Below are 19095 nucleotides of genomic sequence, written 5' to 3'. Positions count from 1 at the left end.
AGAAGTCTCGGCGACAGAATCTTCTTCATTTACAGGAAACGACGCGTTTCGCCCTTTTGGGGCATCATCAGATTGGCGTAAAAATTAATGTGGAAAAGCAACATTGGTCCATTAATGCCCACATATGGCATTAAGATATAATTTTATAAGGAACTATCGTCCTATAGTAACGGGATGAATAAAAGCATTATTCATAGTATGACAGCCGGGCGACGGTTCCTTACAAAATTTTATCTTAATTCCATATGTGGGCATGAATGGACGAATGTTGGGCTGCCACATTAATTTTTACGCCAATCTGATGATGTACCACAAGGATGAAACGCGTCATTTCCTGTAAATAAAAACGATTCAGCAACCGAAACTGTCTTATTTCAAGAAATTCATAACCGGTTGCTGGTCCAGACGCCCAGTATGGAACGGAACCAATTTTATTACAGAAGAATGCTGGCAACTGGTTGGACTGTTAAGGTGAGGATTGAGGAGGTCCTCCAGAGAATTGGCTAAGACACGAGCGTGTGGAAAACACTGACAAGAAAAAGGAACAGAATGATAGGATGCGTGTTAAGACATGAGATAGCAGAAAGAGCTGTGTAGGTAAAAACTGTAGGGGAAGACGGAAATAGGAATACATTCCATAATCAACTGAGAACTTAGGGTGCAATCACCATCCTTCCCGGGGCCGGTAAGCGTATCTGGGGAGCAGTGTGTTGTTCACTTCACACTTCACATTTAAGAGACTGGAAACAGAGCATCAAGTCAGATATCTCATTCACTCTTTATTAAGGTTGTTCTTGTAAACGAGGACAAAAAGTTGCTGATGCTGTGTAAACTTCAAAAGTGAGTGAGTTCGTATAGTTCTTAGTATAAAATTAACATAAAATTAGTATAACACGGAGGTTGTGCTCTTTCCTAATCATGGAAGCAAATAGTAAAACTCAATAAAAGTGAAACAACAGAATGAACAAATTTAAAATATTAAGAAATTTATTGATTAGTTTTTGGTAACTGAGCCATCATTCCGTATAAAGCAGGTAGTATGTTAAAACGTAGGAGAAAGTTTATTAGTAAAGCTGAATGTTCCTAGCTCTCTTGTGCGGCCATTCATTCTGAGTTGGAAAAAAAAAAATATTCCAAATCTCAAACACTTGAATACAGCAGTATTTGTTGTAGTTCCAAATGCTGATTTTGGTTACAAAAGCATACTTCCATTCATTAATGTCATATGTTATAGTTTTAGGGAACAATTCTGTAATTACGGAAAAAATGATCTGAAAGGATAACATCTGGTCACCATCCATTATCTAGGATAATGTGACAGAAACTAGGTATAAATGTACACAACACATTTGCCATTTCTTAAAGATTGTTGCGTGAGTTCCGTAAAAGTTTCAAAATAATGAATGTAACAGCCTAAACTATAATCCACAATTAACATCACACTAACACACCAAAGATCATCGCATACAACCATAAAAATATTTCACTGCCTTCCATTTCAATTAAAGTTGCTGACACGTAATCAAAACTTAGTTGCTTCATACATGGATGTTTGTTTGGATGGATTGCATTTAGTAAACGATACTGTTTATTAAGAGTAAGGTACACAATACAGTTTTGTAAATGTCCAGAGTGTAGTGAGATTTATACTGACAATATTTGTCTTATCTGGCCAGGTGCTGAAATATTCCACGCTGTAGCTGTTTCCCATAAATACGATCCAGGGACCAAACAAAGAACTAACTCGCTAATTACTACAACAAATGTTATACGTGAACGATTTTCGGAGCAGTGAAACAAGTTTACTCTGGCGATGCGGCCGTTACTAGTTTACAAATGACGTTGACCGGTAAGGCAGAAATACCGTTGGGTTCAAATATACTGTTCACACGCATCTGATGAAGCTTCACACGCACGTAATAACTGTGAAACACGTATTGCACTTGTTGCAATACGTGAACCGTAACAAAACTGAAGTATATCTTAGCTGCACATCTTTGCTTAAAAAATACTCGTATCACGTTTATGTTTATTATAAATGGGATGTAACTAAAATTCTTGACTTTAGAGTGGTCGACGTTCACGCGATGTTAATACCGTATTAACAGCGCTATCAGAAATACGTCTCTTTGAAATACAAATTGGGAAACGCTGTCATCTGATACGAGGAAAATGTATCTCATCTGACACAATATCCACAGAACCGGTTTGAAAAAAATTACCGCTACGTTCTATTTTTCATTATGGATATGTGTTCTGCTACTGGGACTGAAGATAGAGCCTGTTATCTGTATGAATCTGTTCTGATTATTTGGCATGATGTCCATGTCATAAGAATGTGTCAGAGAATCTAAACACGTTTTTGCTGTTTAACATCATAGGGTAAGGCGACAAATATATCACTGCAGCTGAAGCTCAAACTTTTAAAAAGCGAAATTTATAAAATTAAGTGCTCAAACAGACAATTTTACATATTATGCACTAATATATATTGTCCGGTACACGCTGTACAAAGCATGGCAGAAAGTATTTCATAACAGTTTTAATGATTTTCTGTCATGTACTAAACGCTAATGCTGCTATGTAAAATGACTGTGTGGCTTTCTGCTCATCTATCTTGTCTTATTGTGCAAGATATAGCCCTACAATGTAAGGTAGAATTATCGCCGTGTCTTCCTGACATATCAGTTTCTCCTTCCGCCCGACAATTGTGTTGTCTCAGCAGTCATTCTTTAGTAAGGTTCTTGTTTACCTGTTACTATTCTAGTATCTCGCCTCTTTCCATTCTATGACTGTCAGTTTGACAATGTCTCCATCTGAATGGAGACAATAAAGTCTTGGAAAGAGGTTGGCACAGGGAAACCAATAAAAGCAGAAAAAGGGTACTGAAGTGTACTCCAATTGAGTGAGCAAATGTTGAGGGAATGAGATTAGCAAATGAAAAACTAAAAGTGGTAGGTGAGTTTTGATATTTGAGAAGCAAAATAGCGGATGATAGTTGAAGTCACCTCCTCACATCCGTCCATATGTGCAAACTAACCTCAGAAACTTCTGTAGGGCTGGCTCTGAGCACTATGGGACTTAACAACGGAGGTCATTAGTCGCCTAGAACTTAGAACTACTTAAACCTAACTAAACTAAGGACATCACACACTTCCATGCCCGACTTCTGTAGGGGTTTTTATCTGATGTTGACTAATGGTGATACACTGATTCAAGAGGACGGTTTTGTATATTATTCGTAAATAGTATAAATTGTCGAAATTATGATGAATAGAACTTAGTTGTGAAAGCGAAGCTATTGCCACCTAGAGAGAGGAGCAGTTAACGTGAAAGAGCAGAAAGCGTGGCACAATTTGCACTTGGTGTGCAACTGTAGTGGTGAAGTGTATGCCTAGGATAGAATTCTGCCGGTGTCGGATTTTATACGCAGCCTTTCAACCAAGCATTCACCTCTCAGTCATGTGAGGATCCGTCAGATACGAAACGTGGCTGGGAATCCACGTTACACTATAGCTCCACTTTTCCCGATTGGATAACTGTTTAGGGACATGTAAGTGGTCTAAGTACATCTAACTGATTACAATCGTCTCGGAACAACTGCATAGGCAAAATAACATGTTCTTTATGCGTAAATCAAAACGCAGCATGAGATGTACCTTCGCTTTGTTTACATAAAGAAACTTTTACCGACGCGTAGCGCGTTACTCAATGTTCAGCTTGCTGCATTCCTTTACTCAAACATAAATGCGAACACGACCCCCTGCGTCGTGGGACGAAAGGTATTTTTTGTTCGGGCACTTTCAAATTATGCATAAAACTTCCCACTGGCGACGTGTTTCGAAATATGACGACAATGTAGGACAGACAGTTTCTGATTCCATCACATTGCAAATCGCAATGCGCAGTATAAATTTCTTGCAAATCCTTCGAACAAAGGGCAATGAGCTACTCATCTTTCAAGTATTCTACTAAATATGACCTGTAACGGAAAGATAATAATCTCATCAGGTGATTTGATACTTAAAAGTTGAAATAATGAATTATTCTTAACCAAAACATTCCCTGCAATCTTTTGAGAAAAACTGTATAATGAACAACCATGTGAATCCGAAGTGTTTGGTATTTTGCTTCTTGTGCTTCACGTAAAACTTCTTCCGAAAAACTACTTCAGAAACGATGCTTCGTTTACATGCAGTACGTTCTGTCAGCAGGCCAGGAGGTGACTCAACTTTCAGCTTTCTGCTTTCCTTGAATCAAACCTAGATTTAGGCACGATTGTTTCCGTGGCAAGACGAAGTAGTCTGTCATAAAGAATCCACAACAAAGAATTGCTGGAATGATTCTCAACAATGCTTCACGGTGCGCACTAAGCTTCTGAAGAAACGACGTAAACACGTACATCAAGAGTGTCTTTCTTCTTTTCTCTCTTATTTAAGCCAGCCTCCGATACATGTTAAATCACTCAAACACACATACATACACTCATTATTCGCATACAACAATTACATTGGTTGTCAACATGATACTTACATCACGATGTGCTCCCATTATTGCCACTGGATGTCAGTCCAAACGCAATTTTATATGAAACACAATATTCATGCCTCCGCACAACTTTCCTGCCGAATGCTGCTGATGTTGTGTAAGTTATATTAAAGTGATCATCTTCGTCTACACGTTGTCCTCTGTATAATTTTAATTGTAGGCCGCAAACAAAATACGCTACGCCAGTCAAATCGTTTGGCCGTAGATCCGGGTCGCTATCCGAACATAAATTTTAAGTGTTTGGAAGTATTTGTATCAAGTGTAGCCTTGTACACAAGTGCAATGTCACGATAAAATTTCACAAAAGAAGAAAACAGAAGCTTTGGAATTGTGATGATACAGATGAACACTGAAGATTGGATGGACCAACTGAATAACTAGTGAAAAGGAACTGAATCGAACTGACGAAAAAAAATATATGTTGTTGTTTTTGTGGTCTTCAGTCCTGAGACTGGTTTGATGCAGCTCTCCATGCTACTATTCTTCATCTCCCAGTACCAACTTCAACCTATATCCTTCTGAATCAGTTTAGTGTATTCATCTCGTTGTCTCCCTCTACGATTTTTACCCTCCACGCCGCCCTCCAATACTAAATTGGTGATCCCTTGATGCCTCAGAACATGTCCTACCAACCGATCCCTTCTTCTAGTCAAGTTGTGCCACAAACTTCTCTTCTCCCCAATCCTATTCAATACCTCCTCATTAGTTACGTGATCTACCCACCTTATCTTCAGCATTCTTCTGTAGCACCACATTTCGAAAGCTTCTATTCTCTTCTTGTCCAAACTATTTATCGTCCATGTTTCAGTTCCATACATGGCTACACTCCATACAAATACTTTCAGAAACGACTTCCTGACACTTAAATCTATACTCGATGTTAACAAATTTCTCTTCTTCAGAAACGATTTCCTTGCCATTGCCAGTCTACATTTTATATCCTCTCTACTTCGACCATCATCAGTTATTTTACTCCCTAAATAGCAAAACTCCTTTACTACTTTAAGTGTCTCATTTCCTAATCTAATCCCCTCAGCATCACCCGATTTAATTTGACTACATTCCATTATCCTCGTTTTTCTTTTGTTGATGTTCATCTTATATCCTCCTTTCAAGACACTGTCCATTCCGTTCAACTGCTCTTCCAAGTCCTTTGCTGTCTCTGACAGAATTACAATGTCATCGGCGAACCTCAAAGTTTTTACTTCTTCTCCATGAATTTTAATACCTACTCCGAATTTTTCTTTTGTTTCCTTTACTGCTTGCTCAATATACAGATTGAATAACATCGGGGAGAGGCTACAACCCTGTCTCACTCCTTTCCCAACCACTGCTTCCCTTTCATGCCCCTCGACTCTTATAACTGACATCTGGTTTCTGTACATATTGTAAATAGCCTTTCGATCATTGTATTTTACCCCTGCCACCTTCAGAATTTGAAAGAGAGTATTCCAGTTAACGTTGTCAAAAGCTTTCTCTAAGTCTACAAATGCTAGAAACGTAGGTTTGCCTTTTCTCAATCTTTCTTCTAAGATAAGTCGTAAGGTTAGTATTGCCTCACGTGTTCCAACATTTCTACGGAATCCAAACTGATCTTCCCCGAGGTCCGCTTGTACCAGTTTTTCCATTCGTCTGTAAAGAATTCGCGTTAGTATTTTTCAGCTGTGATAGTTCGGTAATTTTCACATCTGTCAACACCTGCTTTCTTTGGGATTGGAATTATTATATTCTTCTTGAAGTCTGAGGGTATTTCGCCTGTCTCATACATCTTGCTCACCAGATGGTAGAGTTTTGTCAGGACTGGCTCTCCTAAGGCTGTCAGTAGTTCTAATGGAATGTTGTCTACTCCCGGGGCCTTGTTTCGACTTAGGTCTTTCAGTGCTCTGTCAAACTCTTCACGCAGTATCCTATCTCAGATTTCATCTTCATCTACATCCTCTTCCATTTCCATAATATTGTCCTCAAGTACATAGCCCTTGTATAGACCCTCTATATACTCCTTCCACCTTTCTGCTTTCCCTTCTTTGCTTAGAACTGGGTTTCCATATGAGCTCTTGATATTCATACAAGTGGTTCTCTTTTCTCCAAAGGTCTCTTTAATTTTCCTTTAGGCAGTATCTATCTTACCCCTAGTGAGATAAGCCTCTATATCCTTACATTTGTCCTCTAGCCATCCCTGCTTAGCCATTTTGCACTTCCTGTCGATCTAATTTTTGAGACGTTTGTATTCCTTTTTGCCTGGGTCATTTACTGCATTTTTATATTTTCTCCTTTCATGAATTAAATTCAATATTTCTTCTGTTACCCAAGGACTTTTACTAGCACTCGTCTCTTTACCTACTTGATCCTCTGCTGCCTTCACTACTTCATCTCTCAAAGCTACTCATTCTTCTTCTACTGTATTTCTTTCCCCCATTCCTGTCAATTGTTCCCTTATGCTCTCCCTGAAACTCTGTACAACCTCTGGTTTAGTCAGTTTATCCAGGTCCCATCTCCTTAAATTCCAACTTTTTGCAGTTTCTTCAGTTTTAATCTACAGCTCATAACCAATAGATTGTGGTCGGAGTCCACATCTGCCTCTGGGACCGAGCGAGCTGGCGCAGTGCTAGCACACTGGACTCGCATTCGGGAGGACGACGGTTCAATCCCGCGTCCGGCCATCCTGATTTAGGTTCTCCGTGATTTCCCTAAATCGCTCCAGGCAAATGCCGGGATGGTTCCTTTGAAAGGGCACGGCCGACTTCCTTCCCCGTCCTTCCCTAATCCGATGAGACCGATGACCTCGCTGTCTGGTCTTCCCCAAACAACCCAACCAACCCCCCAATCTGCCCCAGGAAATGTCTTACAATTTAAAACCTGGTTGCTAACTCTCTGTCTTACCATTATATAATCTAAATGAAACCTGTCAGTATCCCCAGCTTCTTCCACGTATATAACCCGAACTGACGAAAAAAAAGAGATATATATGACACAATTTGGATACCAGTAGGCATCTGTTGATAGGCCACATTCTGAGATATGATGAAATAGTCAATCCGGTAACGAAAATGAAGGTGGGGAAGGAGGGAGGAAGGGAGTGCATTTGTAGAGGTGTAAGTAGAGTAAGCAAGCTCAAACGAATGTGGGTTGCGTTGATTATCCGCAGGACAGTAGAGCGTGGAGAGATGGATCAAACTGGTCTTCAGACTGAAGACCATTGCAATAGAAACAACTTCAACAATAAACAGTGAAAACGCTGGGCTCTCTGAGCATCTCCTTTGCTGGTTAGTCTTTCGTGTAAGCCTCGCCCAACTGTTATTATCCTAGTTGCGCGGTTCTTAGTTCATTCGATGCCTATCGACTTCATAAGCACTCGGAACATACAGTTATAGCATTTGTTGACTTAGAGAAAGCGTTATATAACTAGCATAAACTCTTGAAATTCTGAAGGTAGCAGAGATGAAATAGACAGAACGAAGGAATGTCTAAAAACTTATTCAGAAATTAGATGGTAGGCATAAGTATCTAAGGAGATGAAATAGAAGGAGTGTCAACTATCAGTGATATTATTATATCTGCACACTGAACAGGCAGTGAAAGAAATAGAGGTGGAATTAAGGGGGAGGAATAAAAGTATTAAAAGAAGATAAGAAATTTAGACTTTGTGGATAATGTTTTAAATCTGTCAGAAGAAGGAGAGGCTTGGACTGAATAATTTATTGAGATTGAGTTACGTGAGGAACATTATTATGTTTAAAAAGACCATTTTGCTCTATAAATGTGATAATGCTCGAACCTAGAATTCCCTCGAAGGTATTTCAATATTGTTCTGTAATTTGATGCATCCGTACTCTTACACGTGTAAACAGGAGTGACCTTCACTGCTATCCAGTTACAAGAAACGGTTCGCTGCGCGCTAAATTCTCGACAAATACAAGATAGGAAAGCAACTGATCCCGTAGAGAATTAAACGCCAGGTCTAATAGCAATTCCGTCACGTGATGGGGTGTTGTGCGCTTGCATCGTTGCTCGCTAAAGGCAAGCGGTGATTAAATAGCAGCTTTAGAGTTAGATGAAAGGCTTCGTTCCACAGTAGAGGGTGCAGTTCTCCGAATTAGCATCACACGGAAGTCTTGTAAATTACTAACAGTGATTAACTAAAAGTTCTCCATTTTCCCCGATATTTTGTGCGCAGTTCAAGTAAGTCGATAAGATCCCGCATTCGAATGACCGAGACAATATGTGTTATTATGTATAGCACATGGCGATTTGTTGAATTCCTTTGACAGATTCAGAAGCGAACATGCACGGTGCTGAATACCACGTGTCGAACTCCTGCAAGCTACCATCTCTGCATCTCTTGACGCAAAGAACCATCATCATTAAGAGAAGGTTTTTGCTGAATACGAGAGACAGTGGAACCAACAGCCTGGGCAAAATTTAATTCATATCTTCCAGAAGACGATCTTTTACAATGAGCTTAAAGTGTACTAACTCCTGATCACCTAAATCTGTCAGTATTATATCTGGTGCCAACTGAAGTGTGTCAAGATATTTACTATGTTGTTGCTTATGATAAATGTGGTGTTCGTCGTAAAATCGTATCCAACGTATGACAAATTACCGGAATTGATAAGGGAAAGGCGTTGGTTTCTTTCTTAAAGTACTTGGTTTAATAATATTTCATGTACCCAGTCAATTAGTACTACTGTTGTGCTTCATATGGTTCGTAACAACCTTCTTTACCAATTTACCAAAAACGGTATTGATGTTTGATCATTTTAATAATACAATCAATTATCGCTCGGTGGAATATGGTCGTTCAACGTCCGTAGGAACCAATCATCGTTATTACTATAAAATATTTATTTATAACTGACTCAGTTTGTATTATGGTTATATTTGGCTTGAATTTCATCCACTGATGGACGTATCAAAAGAGCAAAAACTTTTAAAAAAGTAGGGAAACAGTATATGTCAAATTTTGAAGAATGAGTTATAACTAAATAGGGCCAGATGAAAGTCACTAAAAGCAAGTAAGAAAATCAGTCTCTCGGCAATGTTTGGACCGATCACAAATGAATACATTGCGTTTGGTGCAGAGTTTTTTCTATTGCAAACGCGACTTGAGCCCTTCCGATCACTCCAGAAAAGTTGATTTGCTCGTAAACATCCGAAATTTAGTCGCTCAGACCATGCAGCAACGACATCTTGGGTGGGCAACGAGTCAACCTGAGTTTCGATGACGGATGTGCTTACGGCATTCCATGCTACTTCAAGAAAAAAGTCTTTAGTCGTACAGGCTTGTTAGTAACAGAAGAGGCGTCTGTAGACCCTGTTGAAGCCGCGCGCTATAATCCGAGCGGTCTGGGGCGCTGCAGTCATGGACTCTGCGGCTCGTTCCGGCGGAGGCTCGAGTCCTCCCTAGGGCATGGGTGTGTGTGTTTGTCCTTAGGACAGTTTAGGTTAAGAATTGTGTAAGCTTAGGGACTGATGACCTTAGCAGTTAAGTCCCATAGGATTTCACACACATTTCAACATTTGAGACCCTGTTGACGGTTTGGAGTTCTGTGGGCGTGGAGGCAGGTCAGGTAAACAACGCAACAATAGCTCTTGCGTTATTTTGTTTGAAGTTAACGAAAAGGATATTTCAAAGATGGAACACAGCCCTAATACGTCATACGTGTACCGATCATTATACAAATTCGGTTGTCTGACAATCAGACATGATCACTGTGCGTACCTAGGGGCATAATGATGTGTGCTGCGCCTGTAACACAATGACGTCCGTAGTCCTTGAAGCCTCCACATACATACATACACATGCTTTAAGTAAAACATGGACTCCGTTAGTATGGTGCTAATCCTATGTCTTGTGTTGTCTTGGTCACACCCTTGTCTATCCTGCTGCGTCAAAATACACCTCATGAAAGATTGGCCTGTTGACAATACGTCGTGCTCCAAACGTACTCACAGCATCTGGCTGCAAACGTCAGCGTTTCCTGACTCAAAGGACGTGGCGTGGCCGTACGATTCCGCGTGGACGAGTGAATAATATGTCCGTGCTCCTGGACGCTAGTCGCATGGGACCGCTAATATCCTCTGTAGCATTTGGAATCACACCAAAGCGTGCAGCAATATCGCTGAACTATGAACTTCTATCTCAGTAGACCATGACCCAACAACTGCAAAATTCGAACTTGTGCTTTAGACGTTTCTCCTTCTAGTACGACCCAAACACGGCGGTCTCACAAACATTATTCAACCCCCCCCCCCTCCCCGCCAACTGTTCCACTCGCGGATAGCGCGGGGGAAAACGACTGTCTGAACGCCTCAGTGCGAGCTCTAATTTCCCTTATCTTTGAATGGTGATGATTTCGCGATATGGAAGTTGATGGTAATAATATATTCTCTACATCCTCGGTGAAGATCGGAGTTTGGAATTTAGTAAGCAGTCCCTTTCGTTTAGCGCGTCGTGTATCTGCAAGTGCGTCCCACTTCAAACTTTCTATGAGATTTGTCCCGCTCTCGCGATGGCTAAACGTAGCAGTAACGAATCTTGCCGCTCTTCTTTGGACCTTCTAAGTCTCTTGAATCAGACCCAACTGGTAACGGTCCCATACAGACGAACAATACTGTAAGACTGGACAAACTAAAGTATTGTAAGCAATTTCCTTTGTTGAAGGACTGCATCGCTTCAGGATTCTATCAACAAACTGCAGTGTAGAGTTCGCCTTACCCACTACTTCTGTAATCTGATCGTTCCATTTAAGACCATTTGGAATTGTCACATCCAGATACTTGATGGATGTTACCGCTTCCAAAGACTTGGCATTTATTTTGTACTCGTACATTAACGGGGATTTTCGCTTTGTTATACGCAGTAGGTTTCATTTACTATTATTGAGAGATAACTGCCAGTCATTACACCACGCATTTATTTTCTGCAGATCGTCATTGACTTGTTCACATCATTTGTCTGTTACTACTTTCCTGTAAACTACAGCATCACCGGTAAACAGTCTAATGCCGTTGTCAATACCATCAACCAGACTGTTTATGTAAATTGTAAAAAGCAGCTGACCTATTACGCTGCCCTGGGGCATACCTGATGTCACGCTTGTTTCTGTTGAAGTCTCCCCATTCAGGACGACATACTGCTCTCTCTGTTACAAAACTTTCTATCCAACCGCATATGTCATCGGATAGACCGTAAGCGCGTACTTTTTGGAGCAAGCGACAGTGTGTAACTGAGTCGAACGCCTTTCGAAAGTCGAGGAATATGGCATCAACTTTGGAGCCGGTATCTAGCCCCTGTTGTTTATCATGCACAAAGAGGGACAGGGGTGTCTCGAGCGCTGTTTCCTAAAATCGTGCTGGTCTCTGCAGATGAGCTTCTCAGAGTCTAGAAACGTCATTATGCCTGAACAAAAAATATGTTCCACGATTCTACGACAAATCGAAGTCAGTGGAATTGGTCGGTAATTATGTGCATCCGATTTTCTACCCTTTTTATAGATTGCTATGACCTGGGCCTTTTCCCGTGGAACTTTCCGCTGTACCAATGATCTCTGATAGATGATAGATAAGAACGCAGAATGCAGATAACGTTAAATCTGCCAACTGAAACGCTGATCACTCACATATCGATGAATGAATCTGGACGATGAGGATTTGGAAGTATAAACTGTTAGAATATCCACACCACTGACATTTTTTCCGATCTCCCGATTTCCACTTTCTCCTGTGCTATAGAATTTTCTGTTTGGAAAAACTTTGTAAATCCAATGAAGAGATTATTACACTCTTACATCGATAGTTTTCAGACATTCCGGAATCCCAATTCAGGGACGCAGTTAAATGAGACTTTCTGCCCGATACGAGTCTTGATTGAATAGAATAACATATTAAAATTGCTTGTTACATTCAATTTATCTTTGTGAAATGTGTGAATGGGGGCCATCCTATGTTTAAGTAATTTCAACACACCAGCATTTTAATTTGAATAGAGCTCCAACTCAGTCTGGAACCGCTAGACCGCTAAGGTCGCAAGTTCGAATCCTGCCTAGGGCATGGATGTGTGTGATGTCCTTAGGTTAGTTAGGTTTAAGTAGTTCTAGGTTATAAGGGACTGATGACCTCAGATGTTTCGTACCATAGTACTCAGACCGATTTGAACCATTTTTAGAGCCCCTGAATGCAAGAATGAGCTTAAACCAGTGACAAAAAACCCGGAAATTTATTTCTATATCAGCTCCAGCCTTGTTAAGCAGAGTGGTTGGATCATCGTAACTATTATTAATTTACTTACACGTACTGGCACACCGCGAGTTGGAGTAAATATTGTGTTATGTCACTTTTGCATTTGAAAACCAGCTGCAATATAGTGTTCATATCTGAATAATCCATTTGCTAGTTAGAAATGTAGAAGCACACAGTGTGTCGAGAGTAAATATTTTGTTTTATGTCTTTTGCAGTACAAACAAGCTAAAATAAACCATGTCAAACTAAATTTAATCGACTTTATCCAAAAAATACCCAAGTCATATTCCCCTTCATGAATACGATTATTAAAAAGACCTTAAATTAAATAGAGCCTTTTCGACTGGAGATTAATACTACTGGTAATGTATAAGCTTCTACTGTAAATTTAGTAGTGTAAAACAATCAAGTTATCGGTACTGATTTGACTGGTATATGGGAGGAGGATGTAAGTGAAGATTAACAACAAATTGTAACCGCATGTGCTGCACTAATTGTTTCAGAGATGCAGTTTATATTATTTCTAAGAGAAAGCTAGTTGTAGAGGAAGCTACGTAGAAAATAAAAAAAAATAATTGTTTTCAGTTTTTGGAAGCAGGTAGTATTTCTTGAGTTCTAAATTTTCATCACAATTGTGTCGTTCTTCAGTACTATCTATTGGGTAATGGTCAAGAATCAAAATACAATCTGATAAACATCATTTTACATCGTGGCAGTATGCAGTTATGTACGTGCACTTTTCTGTGTTGACATTGCCTCTGAGCTGGCAAGCAAATACCGATGGTAATCAAGAGCTTTTTTCACATTGCACAAGTGCTATAAATAAATGGACTGCAGTCAAACTCACTCACTAAAAAAATATATTTGACGCATTTTTCAATTAACACTTTTAATGTTGCTGGCCAATGCCAAGTGCGAGAAGGCATAGAGACAAAGATGTATTTTACGCTATTTATTTTAGATACAAATTTCAAGTCGTAGCAGTTGGTTTCACTGTGTTATCAAAGTCTCTTCGTAACAGATCCAGTCACAATGGTAAACAAAACAAGGAGCCAGTTAAGTAATAACATATTCTTCCAGTGATAAACAAGAGACATATTTATTAATATTATTTTACTTTCTATTGAGGTTGTCACTGTTCACGATGTTGGCGACCACTTAAATCTCTCCGGACTGATGTGGCAACAACAGCTAACCGGCACTCCAGGGTGCGTCCAAGGGGTCCTCGGTTGGATGCAGGGCATCTGCATGTCTGATCAGTTGTCATAGGCCAACTGTTGGGGATGCCTTTCATTCTCTCAGCACGGTCGCCTTGCTGTTCACAGTTCTTCCACCGAGGCACTATGCAGCTGCCCAGCATACGCGCGCTGCTATGGCTTCAAGCATACCACAGGGGTTAACGCTTAGGTGGCACTCGCCTTTCTGCATGACCACACCGAGAGGCCGACAACTACCTCCTGTACGAAAATGTTACTGAATAAATTTTTTTAAAAATATTTTCAATCCATCATCTAGGCTGATACAACAATCAGTGTAAAATTTGGGATGAAAATGTGGTCTTAGTTGCGGAGTTTTTTTATTTTCAAATGTCATTGATGCATTTCGCCTGTTGTAGTCATCTTCATATTATCTACGATGAATATATATATATATATATATATATATGGAAACTTCCTACTCCTTCTTAGGCAAAAACGTACTCTGAAGGAAAAGTTTTCATCAAACTTACAGGAACTGTGCACTCCGTCTGTAAAATGAATGTATGATGCGAATACATGAGCAAAATGCGATTAAGATATCAAAAAAGTTGAAAATATATAAATACATAAATACAGATTTATAATCCTCTGATAAAAAGGAATTTTTGATGTAGATCAAAATGGCTCTGAGCACTATGGGACTTAACATCTGAGGTCATAAGTCCCCTAGAACTTAGAACTAATTAAACCTAACTAACCTAAGGACATCACACACATCCATGCCCGAGGCAGGATTCGAACCTGCGACCGTAGCGGTCGCGCGGTTCCAGACTGAAGCGCCTAGAACCGCTCGGCCACATCGGCCGGCTGATGTAGATCATCAGGGTGATAACATTCTGTTACATTATTATGTGGAGACTTTTCTATAGACCTTTTTTTATAGATCTTTCATCCCTTATATTTCAGTGGAATCAAAACATTTTAAAGACAATTTGAAAGCGACCACAACCGTCAATTTGTGAGGGATTTCTAATGTCGTATGGATGCACTGAACTACCTGTGCGACGTGAGTTCAATATGTAGTGCAACACATTTATTTCTGAAAGAGGGTTGGTTTTATTTAGGATTACATTACACCATATTATTCCCTAGTCTTTAGGTTACAAAATGCTGTTTTCCGAAATCTCCGTTCAGCGCGACGGCCTATCGCCAACTGTCACGTCTGTATGGTACCACTCTACTAGTCGAAGTCAAAGCCAACGTCTTGCTGAAACAAGAACCTGCTCATCACCTACGTACTGCTTCCCATGGAGTGCAAAACTGATGGGATCAAGCAGATGAAAGTCGGAACGTGTGAGATCTTGGTTGTCGGATGAACGAGGAAGAACAGTCTAATCAAATTTTGTGAGCTCCTCTCGGAAACACAGAATTGTGTGGGATCTTGCGTTGTCATGGAGATAAAGAAGCTCGTCTACATTTTTGTGCCAATGACAAGCAAAAGTCATTTCTTCAGTTACCTAAGGGCAGCAGAGTTGTGTTTGGCTGGCTGGCACGCGGGAGAGCGAACGAGTCTGCGCGATGGTGTAGCAATGATGACAGATGTATTGCTCAATAACTCACAGTGCTTTTGTTCAGTGCCAGCTCTCTGCAGACATTCTGAAAGTTTCTGTGAGTGTCTGTGATCCTCCGACTTTTCGCGAAAAGAATGTCACTGACATCTCTCTGCTTGGAACGCAAAGCGTTGTAAACGCTAGTTTGATGGCAGCGTATAGCTCCGTTACCTATAAGAACTTCATGAAACTGTAAGCGCTGAAGCAGGAATATTTCACGACGTCCCGCAACAAATTCCGCATTTTTTTTTCAACTGAAACTGGAAGAAAATGTGTCTCATTCAGCATTACTTACTGAACACCTCTCGTATTATTAACCATCAACATCACTTAAATCTGAACGGTACTTAATTTGAATCATAAGACATGTCTTAAGGTAGGGATTGTCTGACATTTTGAAATTGAGGTTACTAGCCACTACAATAAATACAACAGCCTTAGCTAAAGAGGATCATTTTGCCAGTAACACCTGTGTGAGCAGTTGTTATGGTTAGACTTTTGGCAGTCATTTCACCAGACGACAGGTGAGCTGGCAGAAGTAAAGGTGTGAGGGCGGGGCGTGAGTCGTGCTTGGGTAGCTCAGTTGGTAGAGCACTTGCCCGCGAAAGGCAAAGGTCCCGAGTTCGAGTCTCGGTCCGGCACACAGTTTTAGTCTGCCAGGAAGTTTCAGGTGAGCATATGTTTCCAAGATGGTGCTGCATTGTTTTTTGCCTAGGGCTGAGGTGGCAGCACTGACTCACTGAGGCCGCGAGATACTTGAGCCGTTCAGTTCATCGATTTCATGCTGTTGTTAACGGGCCGGCCGAAGTGGCCGTGCGGTTAAAGGCGCTGCAGTCTGGAACCGCAAGACCGCTACGGTCGCAGGTTCGAATCCTGCCTCGGGCATGGATGTTTGTGATGTCCTTAGGTTAGTTAGGTTTAACTAGTTCTAAGTTCTAGGGGACTAATGACCTCAGCAGTTGAGTCCCATAGTGCTCAGAGCCATTTGAACCATTTGTTGTTAACGGGCTGAACAAGAGTATTAGAAATTTTGTACCATTTATGCAGTTAAACGATCGCCCCTAACACACACATGTAGCTATGGACTGTCACTGTAGACAACAGACAAGTATAAGATAAGTGTATCCACCGGAGTTGTCAACTTGGCAGTCTCGTTATTAGTGAGTGCTCGTAACGATACCAATTAAAGCAACCTTAACCGCTAATGTAGAGTTTGTGTAGAATATGTGGACGGTAGATGTGCAGTCGGCAGGGCAAGTGGTCATTTCTAACTTTTAGAGAAACATCATGGCTGGAGAATTATGAGTAACATGTACATTTCTCTGGTTCCCATATTAACATTTGCTTCTTTTGCCAAAACACATCGAAGGTTATACAATGTCACCTCACTAATACGTTGTGCAGACGCAGTTGCGAGAAAACTCTGAAACCATGGTTTATCATGTTCATTAAGTGAGGAACTGAGGAAAGGTAAGGTCAATAAGCTATAAAAAAGCATATCCTCGGTACAGAAACAAGCCTGTAATGTATTATGTTGCTCCAGAACCCACTGAATTTCTCGTTTAACAAGCTGTCTATAGGACTTAAAAATTACTTCATCGAAAAACTCGGTAGTTTGTGAACTAACACAGTAGATAATGTTTTACATAATAACCATATGGCAAAATAATGTCCTCAAGGCGTGTTGTCATTTACCAAAATCTCATTTCGATATCCCAAACCGTTTATGCAGTGTGAGGAATGTTGTGGAGATTCCATTCTGGCTTCAGCTCTGGCGTATGTGATTGCAGATGGGTATGCTACGTCACATCAGTATATCAATTTTCTTGGGACTGGTTACTGATGGAGATCTCCACCCGAGTCTTAGAAAAAAATCAACGTTTTAGCTGAATTAGCTACATTTCATATGCAGCAACATACGATGTAATATGCACCAAACGCTAAAGCACAGAGGCCTGTATTTCCCATTACAAGTTTTTAGAATTTCGCGCTTTTACTTAAATCCAGAAATCACAATAACAATGGCCATTAAGAGACGACGGGCATACCACGAAGGACACGTGTAAAACTATAAGTAACGCAAAAATGATTTTTTTTACTGAATAGTTTCTGTAAAATCGTTTGAGAAAGATGGCAGAAAGTACGCCACAATTCTGTCATTACAGTACGTCGCCGACTGCCCAAAATATCCACCTGCCTGTCCGAACAAACGAATGAACTCTCAGCGCTTCCGACAGAAACTGTTCACTGTGCGTTGGCAATTGTATGTAGGTAAGTAGTGCCGTCTACTTAACTGCCACACCATATGACGAAATACAACATATAATAAGTGAATGTGGGGCACAGGAGCTAGAGTACTCACCGAGTACGATCCAGATGACAGTGGAGTTTCCGACGGTGGCGACGGATAGCATGAGTCCGTATAGGAGGCTCCAGGCGAGCTTGATGGTCCAGTGCAGCTGGTAGGGGCGCGGTGGCGGCGGCCACACGCAGTCTTCGCCATAGTAGCCGCCGATGTCGCCGCTGGCGTTGAGCCCCGCCTCGTCCGGCCACGAGCAGTTTAGCGGGTAGTCGGCGTAGGCCTGCGCGTCCTCCATGGCCACTGGACGGCGCCTCACACGGCGGCTGCGAGAGCGGACGCCACTCCTGCACACTGCACTTCCGTCATCACGGCTGGCACCTCACTGGCATCACTGCAACATTGATACAGCAATCCTTTTCCTTAAAACACTGATGAGCAATACACTGTACACAGAGACAGGTGGTGCATAAATATTAAAGGTATATTAGAAGGTATTAAGGCCAAAATATCAGACGTAAGCGTAGGGGTACAAGGAACAGAAAACACATATACATAAAATTATGGCGAGATGCCCAATGATCTCTTCAGTGCAGATCCATACCAGGCTCGAACTCTTATGGAAATCAAATTACAATGAAATCCAGACCTTTTAGCAGCTGGCAGGCGTTGATCAATATGAACGGTGACAATTGAAACTGTGTGCCCTGCCCTGGACTCGAACCCGGGATCTCCTGCTTACTTGGCAGATGCTCTATCCGTCTGAGCCACCGAGGACACAAAGCATAATGCGACAGCAGGGATTTATCTCTGGCAAGCTCCCCGTGAGACCAACATTCCCAATTTACTGTCCACACACTACCTTTGCAGTACCCCAGCCCACTATACTCATTACTCGCGGCAGTCAGTCCACCGATCCCCGTAAGAGTTCGGGCAATGTGAGTGCATCCGCACTGAAGATCTTTCAGCTCTCGACGAATGAAATTACAGTGAAATCCAGACCATTAGCTGCTTACAGGCGTTGATAAATATCAGCGGGAACAGTTGAAAATGTGTGCACTAACCGGGATTCGTAGCCGGGATTTCTTTCTTACTGTGTCCTCGATGGCTCAGTCGGATAGAGCGTCTGCCCTGATAGCAGAAGATCCCGGGTTCGAGACCGGGCGGGGCACACATTTCCAACTGCCCCCGCTGATAT

At 41.2% G+C, this 19095-nt stretch overlaps 1 protein-coding gene across 1 annotated transcript in view; it reads right to left on the bottom strand.

Annotated features, from left to right (window-relative positions):
- The window catches only part of LOC126227229 (tachykinin-like peptides receptor 86C), a 969629-nt gene extending 951434 nt beyond the window's left edge, over window positions 1-18195 (bottom strand). The window contains exon 1 of the mRNA XM_049942236.1: window positions 17961-18195. Within this exon, the coding sequence (XP_049798193.1) occupies window positions 17961-18195 (235 nt within the window). The remainder of the gene's footprint in view (window positions 1-17960) is intronic.
- Between the last annotated feature and the right edge of the window lie 900 nt (window positions 18196-19095).

The sequence above is a fragment of the Schistocerca nitens genome, chromosome 1 (genome assembly GCF_023898315.1).
Source record: "Schistocerca nitens isolate TAMUIC-IGC-003100 chromosome 1, iqSchNite1.1, whole genome shotgun sequence".
Lineage (NCBI taxonomy): Eukaryota > Metazoa > Arthropoda > Insecta > Orthoptera > Acrididae > Schistocerca > Schistocerca nitens.
This window is presented reverse-complemented; position numbering and strand designations above follow the sequence as displayed.